The 23,895-nt window shown below is 38.4% G+C and overlaps 1 protein-coding gene across 1 annotated transcript in view; it reads right to left on the bottom strand.

The window, feature by feature from the left end:
- Positions 1 to 251: 251 nt before the first annotated feature.
- The window catches only part of LANCL1 (LanC like 1), a 41,462-nt gene continuing 17,818 nt past the window's right edge, over positions 252 to 23,895 (bottom strand). Inside the window, exons 4-10 of the mRNA XM_029225666.1 lie at positions 16,581 to 16,788; positions 7,700 to 7,835; positions 7,005 to 7,151; positions 4,544 to 4,726; positions 2,466 to 2,642; positions 1,293 to 1,365; positions 252 to 679 (exon numbers count right to left, since the gene is read on the bottom strand). Of these exons, the coding sequence (XP_029081499.1) occupies positions 603 to 679; positions 1,293 to 1,365; positions 2,466 to 2,642; positions 4,544 to 4,726; positions 7,005 to 7,151; positions 7,700 to 7,835; positions 16,581 to 16,788 (1,001 nt within the window). The 3' untranslated portion in view covers positions 252 to 602. The remainder of the gene's footprint in view (positions 680 to 1,292; positions 1,366 to 2,465; positions 2,643 to 4,543; positions 4,727 to 7,004; positions 7,152 to 7,699; positions 7,836 to 16,580; positions 16,789 to 23,895) is intronic.

Below are 23,895 nucleotides of genomic sequence, written 5' to 3'. Positions count from 1 at the left end.
TCTACTAACAAAAAGAGGCAAATTTGAAAGTATGTTTATCTCTAGTTTAAATAAGCACTGTGAATTCGAAAAAGGGTGTTTAGGTCCCTAGCCCAGTCGGCAACTCTTGCAAGTTTTGCCCTGGAAGCATATAGTTATATTTTTGTCCCCTTTCATAATCAACCACTTAGAGAAAAGCAAAGTCATAAAACTGTCATAAAAAAAATACTAAAGAGAAGAGGTGGAGGTCAATATCCAGCGATAAGCATGTATTTATCTACATTTAGTTTTTTTTAAACATTTTTAGAACTGTAACAGATGGTTATATTCATAAGCTTTAGTAAGAACACGACTGCCTCCGAGTTCTGAAATATATGCATATATGCCCTCAAAATACTGTACATATATCACCTGTCCTCCCTTTAGGATAAACTGAAGTTAATTTAGATTTCCCTGGATATTTTAAAATAAAAGTAAATAATAAAAAAGGAACTGAATTAAAGACATATTCTGAAAAAAAAATCAACTAAATCAAGTACAGAGTTTGACTCTATTGTTGCTTTAGCCCAGGTATGATATACAGAAAGGCTCATGCAGTGAGTTGCACTGGGGGGACTTTCCTCTTACACTTCAAATGCAGGAAACCTGGCTTTCGTGGGCACTAGGAGGTCAGCCAAGAAATAAATTGTTCCAGCCATTCCTGAAGGAAAAGAAAGAGGCACAAGTCATTACACTAAATGATGATGTATTATAGACTGGCTTCATTTTGTAGCATAAACGACATTATGATATTAACTTAAATGATTTAAACGAAGTGGGCACCTGTTTATATATGTTGCAGCTCGTTAGACAAGATCACGAGTGAGAGGCTCAGCCCCTTTACCCAGGTGGAAGACAGGAGGGAAAGCGGAGCCAGACAAGTTCAAGGCATGGCCCTGCCATTTACCATATGTGAGCTCCTTCACCATGGCCCCATTTACCTGTCTGAGCCCCAGGAACCTCATCTGTGACATGAGGATAATAATGTATATTTTTGCTGCGATGATTTATGATAACATCTGCAAAATGCCCAGCATGTGCCTGGCTCCATAAACAGTAGTCACCATAATAACTACTACTGTTGGGTCCATGGTGGTCTGTGTGCTAACTGATTTTTAATACTGAGTTATTGTATTAGGAAATAAAGAAGCAGTTTAAGAAATAACTATGAAATTAATTTGTTGACAAAACTCAAATTAAGATACATTATTAATTACTAAGCAGAGAAGCAAATGCTGATATTATAAGGCAAATAAGTAACGTGTGAAAAATACCTTCAAAGAGGGAGAAGGGGGTGTCTGGTGTTCTGCATCCATGTTCTCCATAATCTAAGCACCATTCAGCGAACTGAAAATGAGACCAAGTTAAATTACTGAAGTGATTTCTTCTAGAGACCCCTAAAAGTTGACAGAGATTGTCTCTAACATTTACTCTGAAAAGTCAAAAACTATCTTCAAGGCAGAGAAAGGGGCTGATGCAGAGAAATGGATGGTCTAAAAGAGAGTACGAATGAAGCATGGGAGGAATTTAATGAGCTGTCTGAGCCATCTCCAAGGTTATCAGAGAAGAAAGAAAGGAACAAAACCACCTTACATCTCCCAGCACTCTTCCAACCCCACCACAAATGCAGCTGAGTAGATTTATGTCGTTTAAAAAAAAAAAAAAAAAAAAGCTAATTCAACTGAATAGCTTTTTAAATTTTTATTTTTTGATTAAAAATTTTTTTCTTCCACAGCAAAACGTTTAATGACACATGGGTAGTCCAAAGTTCTAAATAACCAACTAAGGCAGTCCTGTTTATAGAACTGCCCCACCAATGCCCTCTTCTCTCATCTTCTTTTCTTTTCCTTTTTTAAAAAATTTTTATTGGAGTATGGTTGCTTTACAATGTCGTGTTAGCCTCCACTGCACAACAAAATGAATCAGCCATACACATACAGATATCCCCTCCCTTTTGGACTTCCCTCCCATTTAGGTTACCACAGTGCATTAGGAAGATTTCCCTGTGCTATACAGCATGTTCCCATCAGTTGTCTATTTTATACATAGTATCAATAATGTGTATGTGTCAATCCCAGTCTCCCAATTCCTCCCACCCCACCCCTTCCCCCCTTGGTACCCATACATTTGTTCTCTACGTCTGTGTCTCTATTTCTGCCTTGCAAATACGATCGTCTGTACCATTTTTCTAGATTCCACATATAAGCGTTATTATATGATATTTGCTTTTCTCTTTCTGACTTACTTCACTCTGTATGACACTCTCTAGGTCCATCCACATCTCTACAAATGACCAACTGAATAGCTTTTGAAGGTTTTTCTTAAACTGTGTTTGTTCTATAGACTTATGGTTTAAAAAAATAAATGAATTAAATCAGATTAACTAGAGACACTTCTAACAGCCTCCTGTGCAAAGGTGCGTTCTGTTCGGCGGTTCTGACTCCTACCTTACAGGCCCTGTACAGGTACTTCGCGTCCTGCGTGAGGTTGTACAGCGACAGGAAGGCGTAGGCATTCCCTGCAGCGCCGTGGCACAGCCCGTACCCCTTCTTCAGCAAGCCATACTGCCAGATCACATCAGCACACTGATAGGCATCATTGAGATACCGTTCCTCTTTGAACACCTGCAGAGTCAAGGGACATAGTTTTATTACAAGGGATAGAAAAGAAACCTCCACTGACCTTCCTTCCTGATAGGAGAGAAAGGGAGACAGGGTAAGGGAGGAGACAGGGAGGTGCCTCGGCAAGAAAGATAGGAATACAGAGACAGAGAGATGTGTTTTATCGGTGGGGACAAATTACAAGAATTCACTAGTTTTTTTTTTGTTTTTAAATACATAACTGGGCATGACCTTGTCTGCATGGTGTAAGTTTTATACGTATGTATGTTTGCGTATGCGGATGTTATTGGTGAAGTAGCCTTATTTACTTGCAACTTACTGTTATATCGTTAGTCAATTTCCAAAGAATAAACACTGTCTTTTCTATAACAATGATACCCTTCACTACTAGAAAGTTTCTTTATACACTGGAGAAGAAACTTTATCAAATTGATTACAAAAACTGATTTGATTATAAAACACTATACTTTTCAGAAAAATAGATACATCTTAACAATCTATTGTGGCCTCCTATATCTTGATCAAAGGTATAAAAATATTATTATTATTATTATTATTTTTGGCCACACTGCATGGCTTGTGGCATCTTAGTTCTCTGACCAGGGATGGAACCTGTGCCCCCTAGAGTGGAAGGATGGAGTCCCAACCACTGGACCGCTTGGGAATTCCTGACATTTTTAATATCTCATTTCAGTAGAGAAGTAGAATAATACAGTTTAAAAATTTGTGCATTATATTTAACTTCCTGAAGGCAAAATCTGATATACTAAACGCTTACTTAGACCATGAGATGCCAGTCCCTATTTAGAGTCTATAGATTTGTAATTTGTAGAACGGGCACCAATGAACATAGATATCTTGGTTTACTTCCATTTTTTCCCCTCAAAGAAAAACCTTTTCTTCTTCCATTATGGCTCTGTCATAGCATGCTTTTTAGAAGTGATATTTGAATTTTTAAAATTATGGTAAAATACAGATATAAAAGTTACCATCTTAATCATTTAAAGTGGACCATTCAGTGGTATTAATTACATTCCCAATGTTGTATAACCATCACCATTATCTATTTCCAAATTTTTTTCAACATTCCAAACAGAAACTTCGTACCCATTAAGCAATAATTCTCACCCTCCCAGCCCCTAGTAACTTTTATTCTACTCTCTATGAATTTGCCTGTTCTAGATACCTCATGTTAACCATCACATCATGTAAGTGGAATCCTACAGTATTTGTCCTTTTGGATATGGCTTACTTCGCTTGGCATAATGTTTACAAGGTTCATGCATGTTGTAGTATGGATCAGAAGTTAATTCTTTTTTATGGCTAAATAATATTCCATTGTATGTATACACCATATTTTGTCCATCCATTCATCTGTTGATAGACACTTGGATTGTTTCTACTTTTTGGCTACTGTGAATAATGCTACTATGGAACACTGCTGTAAAAGTATCTGTTTGAAACCTTGTTTCTACTTCTTTTGGGTATATATACCTAGGAGTGGAATTGCTGGATCATATGTTAATTGTGTTTCATTTTTTGAGGAACCGCCAAACTGCTTTCTACAGTAGCTTTACCATTTTACATCCCACCAGCAATGCCCAAGGAGATTCCTTCTATTTTTAATTGAGCTATTGGGATATTTATCTTGGCTCTGCCACTGATGCTAATCTTGGCTCCTCTACCTGTCCGTGAAGCAGTCCCCTGTTCTATGAAATAATGTGTGCTGTGGTACAGATGGATACTGTGAAAATGAATTATAATGCATACAGCAAAGTGATTTTAGGTCCAACAAATGGTTTGTCTATATATTGTTCAAGAATTATACAGAAAACTAATTTAAATTATAGAATTTTATATTATGTTTTCCAATTTATTTCTAAAAACGAGAAAATTCACGGTACCTTATAGGCCTGAATGAGCATGTAGATTACCCCAGGAGAACCGTGGCACCAGTGGACTAGCAGATCCCGAGTATCGTCCACACAAGGAGGGTAATTGCCGGAAGGGAATTTCAGCTGGCAGACATAGTCTACACTGGGCTTGACCAAACTATGTAACTTCCCGTGGCTCACTTGAAGGCTGGGCTAAAACCAAGAAAGGGAATTATCAGTTCTGCGGAAACAAACAGACCTTCCTAAGGCTCAGGGATGAGTTTTGAATAAGAAGGAAAACATGACCAAAATGAACTGAAAGTCATTAAGAGGTTCTGGATTCCATCCAATTTTTTTACCTATTGGTCCAAACTAAAATTAGGCTATCAGTTAATACTTGGAGCCTTATGTACGTATTTTTTTTCGATATTTATTGTTATCTATATACATATGAATAATTTTCCAAAGCCAATGCTTAAGAATGTGAGTGTATGAGAAGTTTTCTAAGGTTCTGATACCTTAAATACACTTTAAAGACCACAAAGAGACGCATTAGACAAACCAGGCACAACTTGCATTTAGAGAAGTGATAGGTGATATTTCCAATAGGAGAGGACGCTAACAAGTTGGGAGACCTGGGATCTAGATCCCGAATTGGTGTGACTCTAGATTAAGCCTTTCTGCAAAAAATTTGGGACTGATACTTATGAAGGATTATTTTGATACAACAATGTATGGATTTATAGGACTCGTTGCCATATGGCATATGAGCCTTCATTTTTGATACAATTTTTAGTTTCTCCTTTTGGTCCTGGTCTTAATTCAATGCACCTCACACTTCTTTAAACAACAAATTCAGTCTTGTCTTTGCCAGGCAGGGGGCGAGTACCTGGGATGAGAGGGAGGCAGTGCTGTGAAGCACAGGCAGAGGCGGCAGGGAACGAGGAGATACCGACCATAAGGCGCTCACAGATACTGAACACGCAACGAAGTTCTTTAGGGCACATTTAGATTTCACTTTACCCAAAGAATATTGTTCAAGCTCAGTTTAAAATGCTAGAGTTGAATGACTGGATTCTCCTCAAACTTGCAGAAGTTATCCAAAATGGCCTAAAAATGATGTTTTATGTTGATACATAGGCACCTACCAGATGTACTTTTAGGATTAAAAATTAAATCATTTCAAATAGATAATTATGTGCAAATGGAAAATTCAATACTTGGGTTTCCAGGTTTCTTATTACAACCAACACATGGAGGCAGAGGGTAAGACACCTGATGATCTGCTTCAAAGAAAGGTCATGAGGCCATCCAGTCATTAACATGTATGATTCTAATTCACCTTGAAACTTCAAGGTTTTTCTTCTTTCCCGAAAACTTTCAAGAATCTATATTTACTTCTGGAAATAGAGAGCCAACGAGGGAGTGTGCCAGAAAAGTAAAGGAATTTAAGTCTGAATTGTCAAAACCCCTAATTATAAAACTCTAAATTGAGAAGTGCAGAATAAATACAGGAGCTGGTCTCCTACTGCCACTAACATTCAAAGAGTGACTCTGCATTGAAAAGCAATAATAATCCTGTTTTTCAGCTTTGTTGTCCTTGTTTAGTTATAGGGAGAGGATAGGTCTGATGTTGATTTTGCATTATTATAGCCAGCTACTCAACCAGCTATTGGTATTTATATCCAACCACTCTGGTAGAACATACCAATGAAACACTTTTCTTTATGCCACATTGTACTTTGGGAAGTTGAGGGGGGCACCTTTACCATCATTAAAAATTCAATATTCTTTTACCATGAATTCTTATTCTTACACAAAGTGCCGATTTCTCCTTAAGGAGAGTTAAACAAGCCCCTGGAAATGATGCTCTCATGAGAAGCCCTCTTCTGACCTCCCTTTCCAGGTTATGCTTGATGCAGTAAACTCTATTTGCCTTTAGTCTATTTGGCTTTGGCTGATGTCCCCCAATAGTTTTAGATCCGAAGAACCGTTGAGCATGGCATATTCAGCTATTTTTCACAAAATCCACCGAAAAGGCTCCTTAGTTTTGCTCTCTAACTGAGCTTTAGGCAGCATATTCTCCTTTGTTTTCTACTGATTTTGTTCTTACTCCTGAAATTTGTTTCAATGGGTTGTGCCTTATAGTATGGAATAATACTAATTCAAGGCATCTGCTGAAAGAGAAGAGCAGAGCAGAAGGCACTTCATCTAAAAGAATAGGTCAAAATACTTTAGTCTGCACAAGCGGCATGAGGTGGGCAAGTGTGCTCACCTACAAATCAATCATCTCAAAGCACACTGGCTTTTATGTTTACACACTTTAAATGTACTTTCACAAGCACTGACCCTGTTTACCTAGGCCAGGTGATTACCAGGAGAGTGATGCAGTGGTTGGCAGAATGAAAAAATAGAGCTGGAGCACCTGTCTTCTCACCCTAGATAGTACAGTCAGGAATCACATTCTAGCTCCATCATCATCCCCTCTTACCTGCATCAGGTAGTAATAAATTCCTGCCAGGCCATGAGCGGCCCCCACGTAATATTCTTGGTACCATTCATACAACAGTGGAGTCTTTCCTGTGAAGTTTCTCTTTCTAGCTAGGTCTTCTCCAGAGGTTAAGACTGTTTCACAAATCTGCAGGGAGAAATTGACCGAAATAAGGAAAGAATTAGAATGGCGCCAAGGAACTTTTTGCTAAGAGGTACTGGAGAACGTGGCAAATTCGACACCACCTGATGGCCATGGATGGGCACAGTTTGCTTCTGTACTCAGAGAAGCACATGGGATTATTCTGCCTAAAAGAGGGAGAGTCTGGAAGATTTTGAACTCTTTCTACTACAGCTCACAAGAATTCACCTGTCAAAGGAAAGCAAAGCTCCTTCAGATACGAGAGGAACACCTGCACCTTGGAGGTGAAATCTGCCCCGTATTTTCCTCTGAATGGCCTCTAAACTCTCAAATGGAGCAGCTGGACTTCTTAGTCCAAGTCACTCTCTATACAGTTTCCAACAGCACTCCAAGTGAAGCTGCTGGTTCTCTGATCATGCCTGACCTTCAGAGGTTAAGATACACCTTACCTTCCAGCTACCTGGGATGTGCCAACCAGGGAAACAAAACCAATAGTTTAGGCAGATAGTAGGTGGGATCCTAAAAAGACTCCAAAAAGCACAAAAACGCGGTACCTGCTGAATATGGCTTTGAGGAATCTTTTCCACTCCAAAGTTCTTATTCACAAAGAGAAGAGCACAGATGTAGCCCATTCGTCCATAGAGCATTTCATTTGGAGCATGGGGATCAATCTTATTTAGGTGAATTAGCCTGGGAATAAAAATACGTGCTTAAGATAATGTAAAAGGGACCAGGCAGAGATATATACTTAAAAAATGATATGTTTAAAACAACACACACAAATATATATATAGTTATATATATACACATATATGGAATTATTATATTATTTTAAATATATAATAATAAAATATATAAAATATAAATATTTAAATATACTTACATATTATAACCTATATATTGTTATACTTTAAATACTAAGAGGGCTGGGCCAGACCACAAAGGGTAATAATCAGGGTTCAAAGATGAACCATCAACTACATTTCTTTTCTTCAGCCCACAATGGAACTGACAAATAAGAAGTCCAAAGAATGAAGGAATACATGAGTGTGGCTGGGACCACCTGCAGCCTCCCTAGCCCCTCATGGTGGCATGCTCTGAGACCAGCAGTTGGGGTCAGAGAAGCCAAGACCTACTGGCTACTATAACATTCAGTCTGAGGAAAGGACTAAGGCAACACTCAAAGGGCCTATTTCCATAAAATGAAATGCCTGCTGCACCCCAGTTATCTCCTTGCTTGATTTATTTCTTAAATGTGTCATCTGGCCTAGCTGAAGTGTTTGTATAGCAGCCTGAGTTACCACAAACGGTAGCACATACCGACAGCACAAAGGGGTCAGTCGGTCTCCCAGCTATTACTCCTTCTCTTTGGAAATAACCATGATTACCAGTATCTTGTATATTCCTAGAACTATTGTATGCACATATACGAATACATATACTTATTTATAAACATATTTCCCCAAGTGTTTTGTGGCTTTGTTATTTAACAATACATCTCGACAACCATTCCTTAGCATTACATACAGAGTGATCTCATTCTTTATCACAGTTGTACAGTATTCCACTGAATGAATGTATTATAATTTATTAGCTCCCTATTGATAGACTCAGTTAAACTTCTCAAAAAAAAAAAAGTTGTTTTCGGTTCTGGTTCCAGGTCAGGTGGAGTAACTAAGCATATGCCAACCTGCCTCTCCCAGTCAGTATATGTAGCTCCAAAACCTAGAGAGAATGTGTGAAGCTGCTACTGAGAACCCTGAAAACTAACCAGTAGCTGGCGGAATGGGGATGACCAGAATCTGAAGTACTGCCAAATCAGTGGTGAGTTTACCACATTTTCCCCTCTGGTATTTCCCTGGCCTGAACTCAGTGCCGCCTGAAACCTGGAAGTGGGCATGAAAGTGCTGACAGAGACAGTCCCGGAAAGAGCCCTTTAGGTTTTTTTTTTTTGCGGTACGCAGAGAGGCCTCTCACTGCTGTGGCCTCTCCTGTTGTGGAGCACAGGCTCCGGGCGCGCAGGCTCAGTGGCCATGGCTCACGGGCCCAGCCGCTCCGTGGCATGTGGGATCTTCCCAGACCGGGGCACAAACCCGTGTCCCCTGCATCGGCAGGCGGACTCTCAACCACTGCGCCACCAGGGAAGCCCCAGCCCTTTAGTTTTATCTCAAGAAAGACCAGGAAGGGGAACTCTTAATATCAGAGAGAGTGGGTAAAACACCTCATTTTTTCTTTATTTGCATTTTTCTGTTCTTTCACTCCCTAGGCCACAAGCAATCTCATGGTGGCAGCAGAAGCCAAGGCAACAGGAGCCAAAACTCTGAGGGAGGGACCTGTCCTCATTGACTGGAGGGGCTGTGGTCCCAGGGGTGAGGGGGTGAGGGAAGGCCCATTGCCTCACTTCTCCTTCTAGCCTCCCCATCACTTGACTCCCAAGATGCAGGCACATTCATGGGAAGTGTGTGCCTGAGTAGGATAACCAAAGCCTCAGATTTCTATCCAGAGAACCAACAAGGGAAGTACCAGGGAACCAGAAAGTAGGTGGAGCTCACAGAGGGATAAGAGCTCAGGGACGCAACTGTACTTGCAGTCTGAACTCTGAGAATGAACCCTTTTTTTTTTTTGGTCGGGGGAGGGGGGCAGGAAATATGATAGGTAGGGAAAATATCCTTGCTATTCTACATTTTTCATCACATACATTTTTCATGAAATTTTGAAAGCACATCCCAGTTATCCTTCAATTATTCTATAAATTCAATATGAGACCATTTAAATTATTAAAACAATTTAATTTTTTGTGAAACTGGACAAAATGATATTGGTATACTATAAAAGTATGGGGGGGTAGAGTCAGGGAATTTCTGGAAAAGAGTAGTAATGAGAGGACATTAGCCTTACCAAAAAAATGACCTTGTCACCGGGTAGTTTATGACACTAAACATGCTATTTAATCTCTATACTTTAAATTTCTCATCTATAAAATGAATGGTCCCTTCTGATTTAAAAATGTATTTTTAAAGTAGTTACGTATAAACGATGCCTGTGTATGTATATTATTTAACTTTATATACTAAGAATGGTTAATAAGCATTTGAAGTATCAAAAATCATATCCTTGGAGTGATTGGTTATATCTGAAGTATTCTAGTAAGGAATCAACATTCAGAGAGACTTGGCACTTCAAATAACTTTATCAAAATTTACACCAGAGGATTTGATAATAAGTGTAGTACGGAATGTTAGAAAATGGATTTCATTGGTGGAATGAGTGGTGAAGATGGGTGGGACATCTGGGAGATGGTACGGGCTCTAGCACCGTTTGATTAAGATCTAAGAAGGGTCAAAGGATGATGTGGCTTTCTCTGAGCCACAAGAACAGGGCAGAGGACCAATCGTGTGTGTGTGTGTGTGTGTGTGTGTGTGTGTGTATGTGTGTGTGTGTGTGTCTTCTTCCTAATAAATGTTTGTACATTTGGTAGAGTTTGGTTAACTGCCTGTGCCTTCATTTACTCAGTGGTAAGGTGATAGCTGAGAGGGTATATAGCCCCTACCTCTAATCTCTGGAGGCAACCAATATCTACAAACAAGAAAACAAAAACCTAACAATTGCTACCACCAGGCTATACATCAGTAGGTAGAGTCCTAACTCTGAAAGGAAGGTACTTGTGAAAGAGAAAACAATCCTCCTCTCCCAACCCCTCCCTCCCCACTTCCACAAGCCTGTGGTGGGAGGGGAACACTTAGGCTTAAAAATGAAGAAGACATGTTTAAATAAGCAGAATGAGATGATTTTAGTGAGTAAAAAGGGCTTACAGTTATGAAACAATGACTGAGAAAAAGTTATGAAAGCATCCTTAAGGGAACTTACTCCTCAACAGGAAAGAGGGGTTTGAAAAAGCTTGGCTGGTTGCAGTTACTGACAAAGTTAAATTTGTCCATATTATATCTCAACAAATGGAGGCATCTCAATCAAATTGGTTAAATATGCAAATGTTGGCTCATGCATTTTTCTCTATTACAAACACAGGCATTTAACTCACAGTGGAACAGTGGTTATGTTAGGAATAGGGACACAGTGGTCAGGGGTTGCTTTCAATTTGTAATACCTTGATTGACTTTTTTTCCTCCCAGTGCCAACAGAATTATCTGGGTGGTTATGGACCATTTTTTTCTACTTCAATACTACACACACACACACACACACACACACACACACACACACAATACCCTAATATTTTTAAATAACTTAATCACATTTATTAAGAAAAATTCTATTTTTTTCTCACACCAGAACTGGCAGCTCGGTAATGTTGAGAACTTAATAAAATCTGTTACTAGATACAAACTTAGCTGTTGTAGTAAACAGAATGAACATCTCAGAGTTTTCATAAGAATTTATTATCGAGTTTTAATATAAATGTATCAAACTGTATAGAATTTAGAGATAGAAAAGCACTCTTGATTTTTGTAAAGGGTATTGAAAGAACTATTCAAAGAGGGAAATGACTATCAATTTTTTAAACAAACACTGCTCTATGGGAGTTACTAAAAACAGTTATTGCATATTGCATTAACTCCAATGATGTTCTCACCTAAATAAAATGTGTTTGAACCACTGAATTAGAAAACACCATTCCTTTATTTGCCAATGCTATGACCTGCATTACCACTAGGTGGCGATATATAATTAGCATACCAATTATTTTGCAACCAAACACATTTGCATCCGGGAAGTTGATAGCAGGTACCTTTCAAATACTCGAAAATAAAGTATTGTTCAGTGCATCTCATTATAATAATACTTAAGAAGGAAGTATTCCATTTTTTCTGGATTTAAATTCATTAAAACTCATTAGTTGCATGTATCTAACCCAGTGTTCATAGTGCACTATTTACAATAGCCAAGACATGGAAGCAACCAAGCAACCTAAGAGTCCAGTGACAGATGAATGGATAAAGAAGATGTGGTATATATACACAGTGGAATACTACTCAGCCATAAAAAAGAATGAAATAATGCCATTTGCAGCAACATGGCTGGACCCAGAGATTATTATTATAAATGAAGTAAGTCAGACAGAGAAGGACAAATATCATATGATATCACTTATATATGGAATTTAAAAAAATGATAAAATGAACTTATTTACAAAACAGAAACAGTCTCACAGACAGAGAAAACAAACTTATGGTTACCAAAGGGGAAAGGGTGGGGGGAGGGATTAATTAGGAGTTTGGGATTAAAATATACACCCTACTACATATAAAATAGATAATCAACAAGGACCTACTAGGTAGCACAGGGAACTGTACTCAATATCTTATAATAACCTGTAACAGAAAAGATTCTAAAAAAGAATATATATATATTATATATATATAACCTGAAACACAATATTGTAAATCAACCATATTTCAATAAACGTTAAAAACAAAGTCAGAAAGAGAAAGACAAAGGAAAAAAACTGTTGGTACGTTCCCTAAAAAAATAAAAAATAAAACTTATTAGTTGGATCTGACAATTACTAAAAGCAGGACTTGAAATCCATGTTTTACATGCTATATTCTTAAGATAAAATGAAGAAATGACAGCATTTATCAATCAAATGGTTATTTTATGTTTTCAGAAACTCTCAAACCCGTATCATTGCAGCTCCATTTATTTGTTTTGCTATGTTGATATTAATAGCAACTGATCTTTAGAAGAGGCAAGTCACTGAAGGAAGAAAAAAGACATATAAAAACAGGATAATTCTGTTCCACTCCTAGCAATATTTCCCCAGGGTGTTACTGGGAGAGTTTTTGCCTTTTGTCATCAAAAGTTTGTAACTTTTTAAAAAGAAGTCCCTTTCTTACTCATCACACTACAAAAGAGACAGGGTATAACATTTTCTGACCAGAAAGCCAAAGTGCTTCATCACTCTAAGTGCTGGCCCAAAAGCACGCTATATGCTGTAGTCACTTAACTGGGCACAAAACAGGCAATGCTCTTTATTTGTGTAGTGACACCAGCTATCTCTATATAGAATGAAGGGAGAAAACAGACAGTATAAATCAAGCAGTAGGAAGAACTAGTGCTATTTATTATCTTCCCCAACACTTGCTTCAGACAACTGCAGGACAATTTGAACATGATCGCACACACATGCACACACACTCCTTTTGGGGAGTCACAGACCCCTCCAAGAAAAGTGTAATAAATGTTCTCTCCATGTTGAATGCAGTTTGGGGGTTTTCTATATACCTCTGGAAGCCCTAAGATTCTCAAAATTCCAAAGCGAAGAACCCCTACCCTAGGGAAACTGATTTCTTTGGATTTCAGTTTGTCTAAGGATTAGACTTTCATTAATCCCAAAGGTCCTTTTGGTTTCTAAAAGTCAAGATTATGATTCTGAAAGACCACTATATTAAGCAAATACAGGAATGGTAAGATGAAATACTATGCTGGCAGTAGAGCAAAACACAGACACCACACGGAGAATATGAGTGTCTGTGATATAAAAGGGCTGTGTGATGTGAGGAAAAAGGTGAGGTAGAAAGTAAAACAAGTAAGTAGGTTTATTAAATAATTGATGACATCAAGTAATGTTGGATTTCCTGAAGCTGAACTGAAAAGACTTAGAAATTTTTCCCTTAAAAGGGAGGAGATGTGAAAGTAATTTACAAATAATTCTTTTTTTCTTTCTGGTCTGCCATGAACTCTAGAAATCTAAAAAATTAAATCTGCATCCACAAACAGGCTATTTCCTATCATATATCTACATTTTATATTTTTAACCTTAGCAAGTCTGTAAATAAAATACTGTTGAAATGTAATAAAAAAGATATAAATAAGAAAAACACCTTCAATAGCAAGGTATCAAAAAAAAAAGAAATTTTAGTTTACTCTCTTAAGAGTGTTTTATAATAAACCAGTATTAATATATGGTATTATTCCCCAAAGAGTGTTAGAACCACAGGCCTGAAGATGTCCTGAGGAAAAAGGGCTGCCTACATGACAAGCGTGGCAAATGCTGTTCCCTAGAGTCCCCTGGGTTTCCCCCAAGTATAAAGGCTACTGAACACTCTGAGCAGTCAGTAAAGGCACATATGTAACTTTGTTTAATTAGTGTTTTCCCACTGTGTCTGAATACACAACTCTTGTTTTCATTTAATACCTATTAACATTCTTCACATACCAAACTATTACTATTTGGCTGTACATATTTTGAGAGAGGCTGGCATTATAATAATAGACTATAAAGGCCACTACAATTTATTTTTATGAAAGTTAAGAGTGATTCATTGAATGAGACTTGCTTGTGAACCTCTAAAGCAGAGGGATCCTCAACAAATAAAATCAGAAATGATAATGCTATTCTAACAGTAATTTATAAGAATGAATAGTGGGAATCAAAAACCATGGTCAACTCAGAGATGATCACTAATTAAAATGTTGCCAGACCCACTTAAAAAATGGGCTAAACTTTAACAGACACTTCACCAAAGAAGATATACAAATGGCAAATAAGTATATGAAAAGATGCCCCGAGACATATGTCATCAGAGAAATGCAAATTAAGCTGACAATGAGATACGAGTACACATCTATTAAAATGGCCAAAATCTGGAACACTGACAACACCAAATGCTGACAAAGATGTGGAGCAACAGGAACTCTCATTCACTGCTGCTGGGAATGCAAAATAGCACAGCCACTTTTGAAGACAGTTTGTAAGTTTCTCCTAAAACTAAACATAGTCTTACCATACAATCCAGCAATCATGCTCCTTGGTATTTACCAGAAAGAGCTGGAAACTTATGTCCACACAAAAACCTGCAAATGGATGTTTTTAACAGCTTTGTTTATAATTGCCGAAACTTGGAAGAAACTAAGGTGTCCTTCAGTAGGTGAATGAATACATAAACTGTGGTACATCCAGACAATGGAATATTGTTCAGCTCTAAAAAAAAAAAAAGAGCTATCAAGCCATGAAAAGCCATGGAGAAATCTAAATGCATATTACTAAGTGAAAGAAGCCAATCTGAAAAGGCTACATACTATACGATTCCAACTCTGTGACATTCTGGAAAAGGCAAAACTGTGGAGACAGTAAAAAGACCAATAGTTGCTAGGGGTTAGGAAGAAGAGAGAAGGGATTAATAGGCAGAGCGCAGAAGATTTTTAGGGCAGTGAAACTACTCTGTATGATACTATAATGTTGGATACATGTCATTACACATTTATCCAAACCCATGAAATGTACAATGCCAAGAGTGAACTACAGACTTTGGGTGATTATGATGTGTCAATGCAGGTTTATCGATTGCAGCAAGTGTACTCTGGTGGAGGATGTTGATAACAGGGGAGGCTATGCATGTGTGGGTCAGGGGGTGTATGGGAAATCTCTGTACCTTCCTCTCAATTTTGCTGTGAATTGAAAACTGCTCTAAAAAGTCAAGTCTATTAAACAACAAAACAAAGAAATCTCTGCTGTAATTGCAACTGTCTGCATGTTAGCATACTTATGGGGAGCCTAACAGCACGGCATGAAGAGTTGCATGGCAGCCAGATTTCTTAGTAGAATTCTGAAAGAGCGTTCAGTAAATTCTACTAAAGCAAAAACTGTAGTTTATTTGTACAAAAGTTTCATAATTCTTCATGATTCACAAAATTCTAGTGGGTTGCCCTGATTTACATTAAAAATGAAAATCTGGATTTGCATGTCATTTGCCTGTAAGCAAAGCAGTTTTGACTCTGTTCCCTTCGGAGGCCTCTCTCAGCCCACTGCAGCACGTGCACCATGTTTCTTCAAATTATTGATCCTGGATAGCACCTTGAATTAGTAATCACATGATTAGGCTTTTGATCTCATTTATGCTAAGGAACTGATGTTTGATCTGGAACATTTCAGTGTCATTATATCTTTTTTTTTTTAATTTTTTAATTAATTTAATCTATTTATTTTTTGGCTGCGTTGGGTATTCCTTGCTGCACGTGGGTTTTCTCTAGTTGTGGCGAGTGGGGACTACTCTTGGTTGCAGTGTGCGGGCTTCTTCTGTTGCGGAGCACGGGCTCTAGGGCGTGCGGGCTTCAGTAGTCGTGGCTTGTGGGCTCTAGAGCGCAGGCTCAGTAGTTGTGGCACATGGGCTTAGTTGCTCCTCAGCATGTGGGATCTTCCCGGACCAGGGCTCAAACCCGTGTCCCCGGCCTTGGCAGGCGAATTCTTAACCACTGCGCCACCAGGGAAGCCCAGTGTCATTATACCTTGCAATAAAACAAGGATTATAATGGTTGTTCCTTAACTACAACTCAGGAATAATGTGATTGATCAAATGACAGCAGTAAGGTTTACTGCTGAGAGAAAAGTAAATTCAATAAAGTGTTCTTTTGCTAACACACACAGAATTAAGGCATAATGTTTAGATAACAATTCTCAGAAAGAAACATGATTACCGGGTGATGCAGTCTTCTGCCCGCTTCTCATTGTTCATCTTGTGATGCACCACAGCAGCCACTGCCAGGGGACCCCCATCCCCACAAAGGAAGGTGATGGAATGCTTGGTCAAACAGTTCAGACTTTGCTTTACATAGTCATGTGCCTTCTGTAGGTAGGTAGGGTCCCCAAACACATCATAGAGGTGTAAGTAAAGCACAGCAATACCTGAAAAGCAAAAAGAAAATCATGTACAGATGAGGAGAGAGCAGTTGACTGTATTATTTTGGTGTACTGTCTACTCAGCAGTGTTGATTTTTGATAAGCTATAACAAATACGTAAATTATCTGGAAGTTCAGATGACCTTAGTCTAGACTCAGCTTTTTTACTAAGCAGCTCTAAGAACAGTAGGCAGACACTTCCTTGTTCTCAGTTTCCTCATCATTACAACTCTGAATTAAAATAGGAACTCTAAGAACTCTAAACCCAAGTTTAATATTAATCCTTGTTGCACTCTTGGCTGTTGTGCTGATGTATTCTTTTTGATGGTTAAAATGATAGGTAATCAACCTTTGGTAAATAATCACCTATTTATTTTACAAATAATAATTTATGTAATTAATAATAAACAAGAAATGTTTGTTCTTATGAGCTAAAGAAATTCAAAGACTAGGGAATGAAAAACTAGATTTTTCTTTATATAGAAGATCATTTTTTGCATGAGAAGACAGGTAGAGTAACCAAATCCTCTATCCCAGTATTGTTCCAGGCAGGGGATTATAAGAAAACTATTAAGTTATTTGAGATCTAAGAAAATATATTCAGTTTCCCAGTTTTTTTTTTTCACTGTCAAGGACCCAGCCACTTGAGGAACTATACTAACTAGAAAAGCTGCCAATGCCTTTTGCTTTGGGCTTTACTTGATTTGCTTCTTATCCTACTCTTGAAGCCTGCTATGTGTAATTGAGGCCTTGTCTGCATGTCCTCATTCCAAATGCCTGCCACAGTAGATAGAGCCTTTCTTCTGAAGCTGACTAGTCTCAGGGCAGACTCAAGGATGTGGGGTAGGGAGCCTGCCTTTCTGCAGCATTTCCAGAAACTCATTTCTCCCCTTAAAGTACATTTTCCATCTCATTTACCAGTTTTAGAAGACACTGAACCTCTGTCTAAATCTAAATTCACAGAGCCAATCTCTTTATGGATTTCAATGCAGTAAAAATGCAGTTTGCAAAATTACTTTTCACTGTACTGAGGACAATTTTAAATTTAGATAGTTTTCTTATCTTGCATGGGTAATTTCCAAAGCTTTGTGCTATAGACAATTCAATTTCACATGTATATTAAGGCCAAATTTTCATTTTCTGCCAAAGTTAATAACCTTGTCTATTCTTTCAAAGTGACTTGGTGTTAGTAATTCTACAAGCTGCTGATCAGATGTACCAATACTTAAGCTTTGTAGACATAAGTGTACAAAACCTGTACGTGGGTAAGAAAAAAAATTCTGCTTTTCACAAATAATCAATGTCAAGAGATTCTTCTAGAATTAGGTCCTTAATAGGCTTCATCTCCATCCATACCAGGCATCTGCAGGCAGTCCGTTTAAATTGTTACCCTTTCATTTTGCCCTCCTGTTCCCATCACTGCCTGTACTCCCCTAATTAAGTTATGTAGGCAACGAGGCCAGATAATGACATGACTGAGATCTGAGAAAATAAAAAGTGATTAAATACAAGCCCAATGATGGTTTTCCTTTTCAGACCTTTGTCTCTTATTATCAACAATTCCTCTTGGCCTAAACATTTAACAAACAAAACCCATTAAGGTGTGCAATTTTAAGGTCTGATGAATTTCTCATGAAAAGCAGGTAATCATTTCTCAAGTCTCACAATATTTCATTTAGATGAAATTTTTTTTTTTCTTTTTGATCAGCAGAGAATTAGCTTTCCATCACCTCAGGTTCTATTTCTCTCTGTCTTTTCATTCTGGGCCTCTGTGTCTGCATATTTTGATGAAGCAGTCTTCTGTAGGTTGTAGTTTACAGTGCCTACCTTCTTCCCTGCTACAAGACACTAAAGGATGAAAAGGGTTTCAAGTGAGGAGTGCTGCTGCCAATCAGAAAAATCCTCCTGGACAACCTATTACAAATCAGTCTAGGTCAGGAAAATAAGACAAAATGCCTAAGTCAAAGACATTTAATGCCTCATCAATATTTTATACCCCAGGTGGCCTAATTTAGTAACAGAAAAAATGGGGGAATTGCCTGTGACCAAATATCTTGAACTTGATTATTATGATCTTCTAACCTTTGACAATATTCACGTATATAACAACACCTTTGCCTAAATACTGAAGGCTGAGCGATAATTGGCAAGGTGGGAAATAAAAACACAACTTCAAGGGCTCTGCAGGGTAAACTCATCCAGTCCTTATGTGTACTCACAACCGTGGCCTCAGTCCATGCTTTTAAAAACTCTTTTCAAAATGTAATTTTTCTCAAAATAAATTTGTTCTTCATGGAAGAAGTCAAACAGTACTATAAGGCTTAATATGCATTTGCAGTCTCCTGCCCCAGTCTATTCCCGTCTCCCAGAAGCAACCACTTTCAATCATTTTATCTATTTCCTCTAATATCTGCCTCCATATTTCTAATAATATGCTATGTACTTTCTCTTGATTTTTCTTTATCAGTTATTTTTGATTCACATCCCACTCTGGAAGATAAGGATTTAGCTCTTATAATAGACACTGCTAAGTGGTCCCCCCAAATCTATCTCCCTCTTCTCTAAACAATACTGCCCTGGATTTCAGCTAGGCACATGGCGGCCCAGAACAGTCTCCTTTGCAGATGGGTATGGCCATGTGCATGGATAAGTTCTGACCAATAAGACACAGTGGGAATAATGGGGGTAAATTCAGAAAATGTTCTTGAAGAGAGGGGACCTGCCATTTCTTCCTGGCTGGAATGCAGATGTGATGGTGTAGCTGGGGCAGCCATTTTAGACCATGATGTGGCAGCTCTGTGATGAGGATGGTAAAGCATCAAGATCAAAGAAGCTTAGAACCCGAAGGACTGTGAAGCTGCCACACACTGATTGCCTTACACAAGACAGAAATTCTGTTGTGTTAAAGCCACTGTTATTTTAGGTGCATTCCCCTTATGCTAGTAAGCCTACTCCTAAAGAATACAGCTCTCTTCAAAGCTGGGGAGGTAGGCTGTGAAGGTAGACCACATAGGGTCTTGTAAACCAGCTCAGGATTATGGGTTTTATTTGAAAAGCACCATTCAAGAGCATAATTAAATTTGTGTTTTTAAAAGTTCACCGTAATTGAACTGTAGGGTTTGAAAAGAGTATATGGCACAGTGGATGCAGGAGGAGCAATTTCAGGAGGATAGTTCAGGAGCACAAGCGAGAGACAAGAGTAGCTGTAGCAGAGATGACGTGAGACTGAACTGGAAAGATACTTGTCTTGGAAGGTAAAAGTCAACAGAACCTGGTGGGGAACGACTGAGAGGGAAATATCAAGATGACTCCCAGATGCCTAACTTCAACAGCTAGATGGGCAATGGTGCCATCCTCTGAGATGGCAAACACCTCTAGGGGAGGGCCAGGTTTGGGAGGGAAGATTACAGTTGTATCCATTCGTAAACTCATCTCCAAATACGATTCCAGTCCCTAAAGGACATTTAATATAATGAGAAAGAATGTTTCTTACTGGCTTCTAGGATAACAACCATCAAAACTGGTCATGAGGCTCAATACAGGATGATGAACGGAGTTTAAACTTTTTAATGTTTTTTTTCTTTAATCACAGAATATGTTACTTAATCAAGAATATTCTTGGGCTTAAATTTGAGCAGCAGATAAAATGTCCTTCTATACTGTTTGCTAAGCAAAAGGTAGACTAATCAAGATTTGCTTCCTTCTTCTACCCCTTTCACCTCTTTTTCTAGACCAGAAAAGATTGAAATGAGATTTAAAATTGATTGAATTTAATTGTAAAAATATACTCCAAATTGTTTTAGACTTCAGAATTATTTTGTTAAAAAAATGGAAGACTACCCTACCTTTTATGAATCTGGATGAAGTTTGACATTTTCATTGATATAAAATTTAAGTTAAATATTCTTCTATTTTTTAGCTGGTCCACTCCATGATAATGACTGTCACAAAGCCATGAAAACCCATGCTTTTGGTCTTAATTTTACTATCTTGTTAGATTTGCTCATATATATGACTTAAACATTCTGATATATTTAAAAAAGGAAATAATCCACCTGAAGAGAGATATGCTGAGAAATCAGTAAAGCAAAATCGAATCCATTATTTTCCCATTAATTCTCAAGTCATTAAAGGTGACTTTACAATAAATATTTGGGATAATATCCTAATTCTGTTAAGTAATGAGTACTTTCCTTCAGGAACAAGAGATTATTCCTACTCTGGATGATGTCTTACTTTATTTCCTAGAGGGTATAGGAAAGTTGTTATAGGGATATCATCTCTATTTTACATGCAAAAGACAAATTTAAGTAATATCAGTAAAGTACCATTTAGAATTAAGCATGTGAAGTCAGTAATTGTTTTAGAAATGGTATGTTAATTCCGTAGTTATTCACGGCCTTGGAAGCTGACTTGGTGGAGAAATGGTATGTTAATTCCGTAGTTATTCACAGCCTTGGAAGCTGACTTGGTGGAGAAGGAACAGACAAGTGGGCAGAGTATCCGCTCTATCCCAGGGGAAAAAAAACACCATCAGGAAGTAGTTATGGGTGGGGTGTGGACCGAAAGGGGAGCTTCATTTGTGGGAAGCCCGAAATGGAGCAACTGCAGAGAGTACTCCCAGCACGTGGAATTATCTGAGCAAATCCACGTGGACAAGAAGACTAGAGGATGACCTGGTTAGGCTGGACTCCTTGGGGGTTCAAATTATTAAAAACTAGACATAGAAATTTAGATCTGATGTTAATTAACTGTCAGTTTATGTAGAGGAGTATTCAAAAACAGCATCTTTCAAAGATAAATTTGGCTACATGTGTTAGTCCAGGTCCTCTAGGATGGGACTGAATATATAGGACTTTATTAGAGACATATATAACATGAAGAGTACTGCAGGGCACCATACCAGCAATTGCATGCTTTGGCTTGGAAGTGACCTCTTTTGGTCCAGGGGTTCCACCCGGAGCCCCTGGACCAGAAGAGGTGCCCTCATCTAACTACAATGAAGTTGAGAGGTCTTGTCCTCCCGGGACCCCAGAAGGAGAGGGACAACCCGATATGGACGAGCACTAGAAGTGTCTAACACGGGGCCTGGCAGGGAGGTGGCAGAAAGAGGGAGCCAAACCTTGGACAGGTCAGGTTTGAGATGTTCATTAGACATCCAAGTGAAGATGTCAAGTAGGCAGCTGGATATATGAGTCCGAGTTCGGGGAAGAGAGGCTGGACAAATGTCCTCCAAAAAATAAAAGAACCTACTTATCTCCTGTGATCTCAGAGGCTGGTAGAAACCCAGATATCTATTACTTTGACCATATAACTCCTGGAGCCTGTTTGGTTGCTCAGAACTGCAGTGTCCAGTGTGACAGATTCTAACCATAAGTATCTATAGAAACTTAAGTTAGTTAAAGGTAAACAGATTTAAAATTCAGTTTCTCAGTCATACTAGCCACATTTCAAATGCTTGATAGCCACATGTGGCTAGTGGCTGCTGTATGGACAGCAAAGAAACTATCCATCACAGCAGAATGGTCTAAGGACAGTACTGTTTTGAACACCAGGGACAGATGTCATTCTTTACAAGAAGTTCAGGATGTCTGGCACTGCCTCACAGCTCATCCTATGAATCTCTTGGTTTTGAAATGTTGAAAACTAATTTACTTGAAAGACAAAAACAAATAAAACTTTGCTGTAACAGGAATATGTCCTGGCTTTCAGTATGGAAGCTCTGAACCACATTTTTTCTATTCTGTTTCCTTCTGTAGCTACAACTCTGGGAAGGGAGGGTAAATTGTTTAGGGACACTTCTAAATCTGCAGTTTCCTTACTCAGCTACTTATCCCCAGTAGTACTATAAATATAGCCAGCTGTTGAGAAGTAATTAATACTAAGCCTTTGGATTTCTGAGGGATCATTAGTCCTATTCATCTTGACCAATCAAGACCTCGATGCATCTCAAATGTCTATGGAGATGATACAAATCTCCACAGATGTATGAAGCTCTCAAAGCACTTCTCTGTAATTCTGCATTTTAGAGATTATTCCTTAACATTATTCACTTATTTTACCACCAGCCTGCACCGATGTAAAAACCTTTGGTACTTCAGATCTACAAGTTATTTCCTTGTAGGTTAGGTGCTTTTGAAGACTCTCTTCATGTACTCTGGTGGGAAAAATCATGTTCAGATTACGGGTACTGCTGGAGCCACTAGAGATGTTCAGCTAATGCCCAAGAATGGGTCTTAATAGTTTTGAGTGATACGGAGACAAGAACTTCCTAAAGGCGGGGGCATGGGTTGTTCCAACCTAAGTTTCAAATAAACTGTTCCCTAGTTGAAACTTTAAAGGCTCATCAATTAATTTTTTTTTCCTTTCAGATTAATGGAAATATAAAAAATGAAAGTTTTCTCTGATTAACCCCATACAGCATGATCACCTGCTTTTTAAGCAGGTTGGTACTTTCTAATGTGCTGTTCTGTAACTGTCTAAATTTTGTTTGTGTTTTGAGTGTGTGTGTTGAGTGTGTTTCCATTTCTTCAACTAAATGACAGGGTCTTCAGGGCAGGATTCCCATTCCTAGTCACTGTAGTTACTCTCCACAAAGCCTGGATGTAAACACTACGCCGACTAGTGCATCCAGTCAGTCTTCAGATTAAAGCCGGGCACAGTGCTGGCTTTCCAAATACTCCAGTACTTTTAATACAGGTAACACGGGGAGGAAACTAGTTGTGACTCCACACCCTTAATTTAATAATATTGGCCCAAAGAAGTGGAAATGTAAATTAAGAAAGGCAAATGAGCACTCTGAAGATGTGTCTTCTTTTCTCTGTTATCTATTTCCAGAGCTAAATAGGAAAATAGATGAAAATTTAAAAAAAGGAGATATATACTTTCCTCCTTTCTTCCCTCAGTGCCCAACAGTGTACTGCTTTGTAACTGTCAAATTAGGAAGAGCTCCTCCTCTTTTATTCAGACTACCATAATAGGTGATAACTCCTTCAGCATAGTAGTCATTAAGAAGCACGGGTTCAGGAATCACTGCCTGGGATTGAAGCCTAGCTCTGCCACTTCCCAGCTGTGAGATCGTGCCCCACTTACTAAACCTTTCTGTGCCTGAGC

The sequence above is a fragment of the Monodon monoceros genome, unplaced genomic scaffold (assembly GCF_005190385.1).
Source record: "Monodon monoceros isolate NGI ecotype Baffin Bay Population unplaced genomic scaffold, NGI_Narwhal_1 Super_Scaffold_16, whole genome shotgun sequence".
Lineage (NCBI taxonomy): Eukaryota > Metazoa > Chordata > Mammalia > Artiodactyla > Monodontidae > Monodon > Monodon monoceros.
This window is presented reverse-complemented; position numbering and strand designations above follow the sequence as displayed.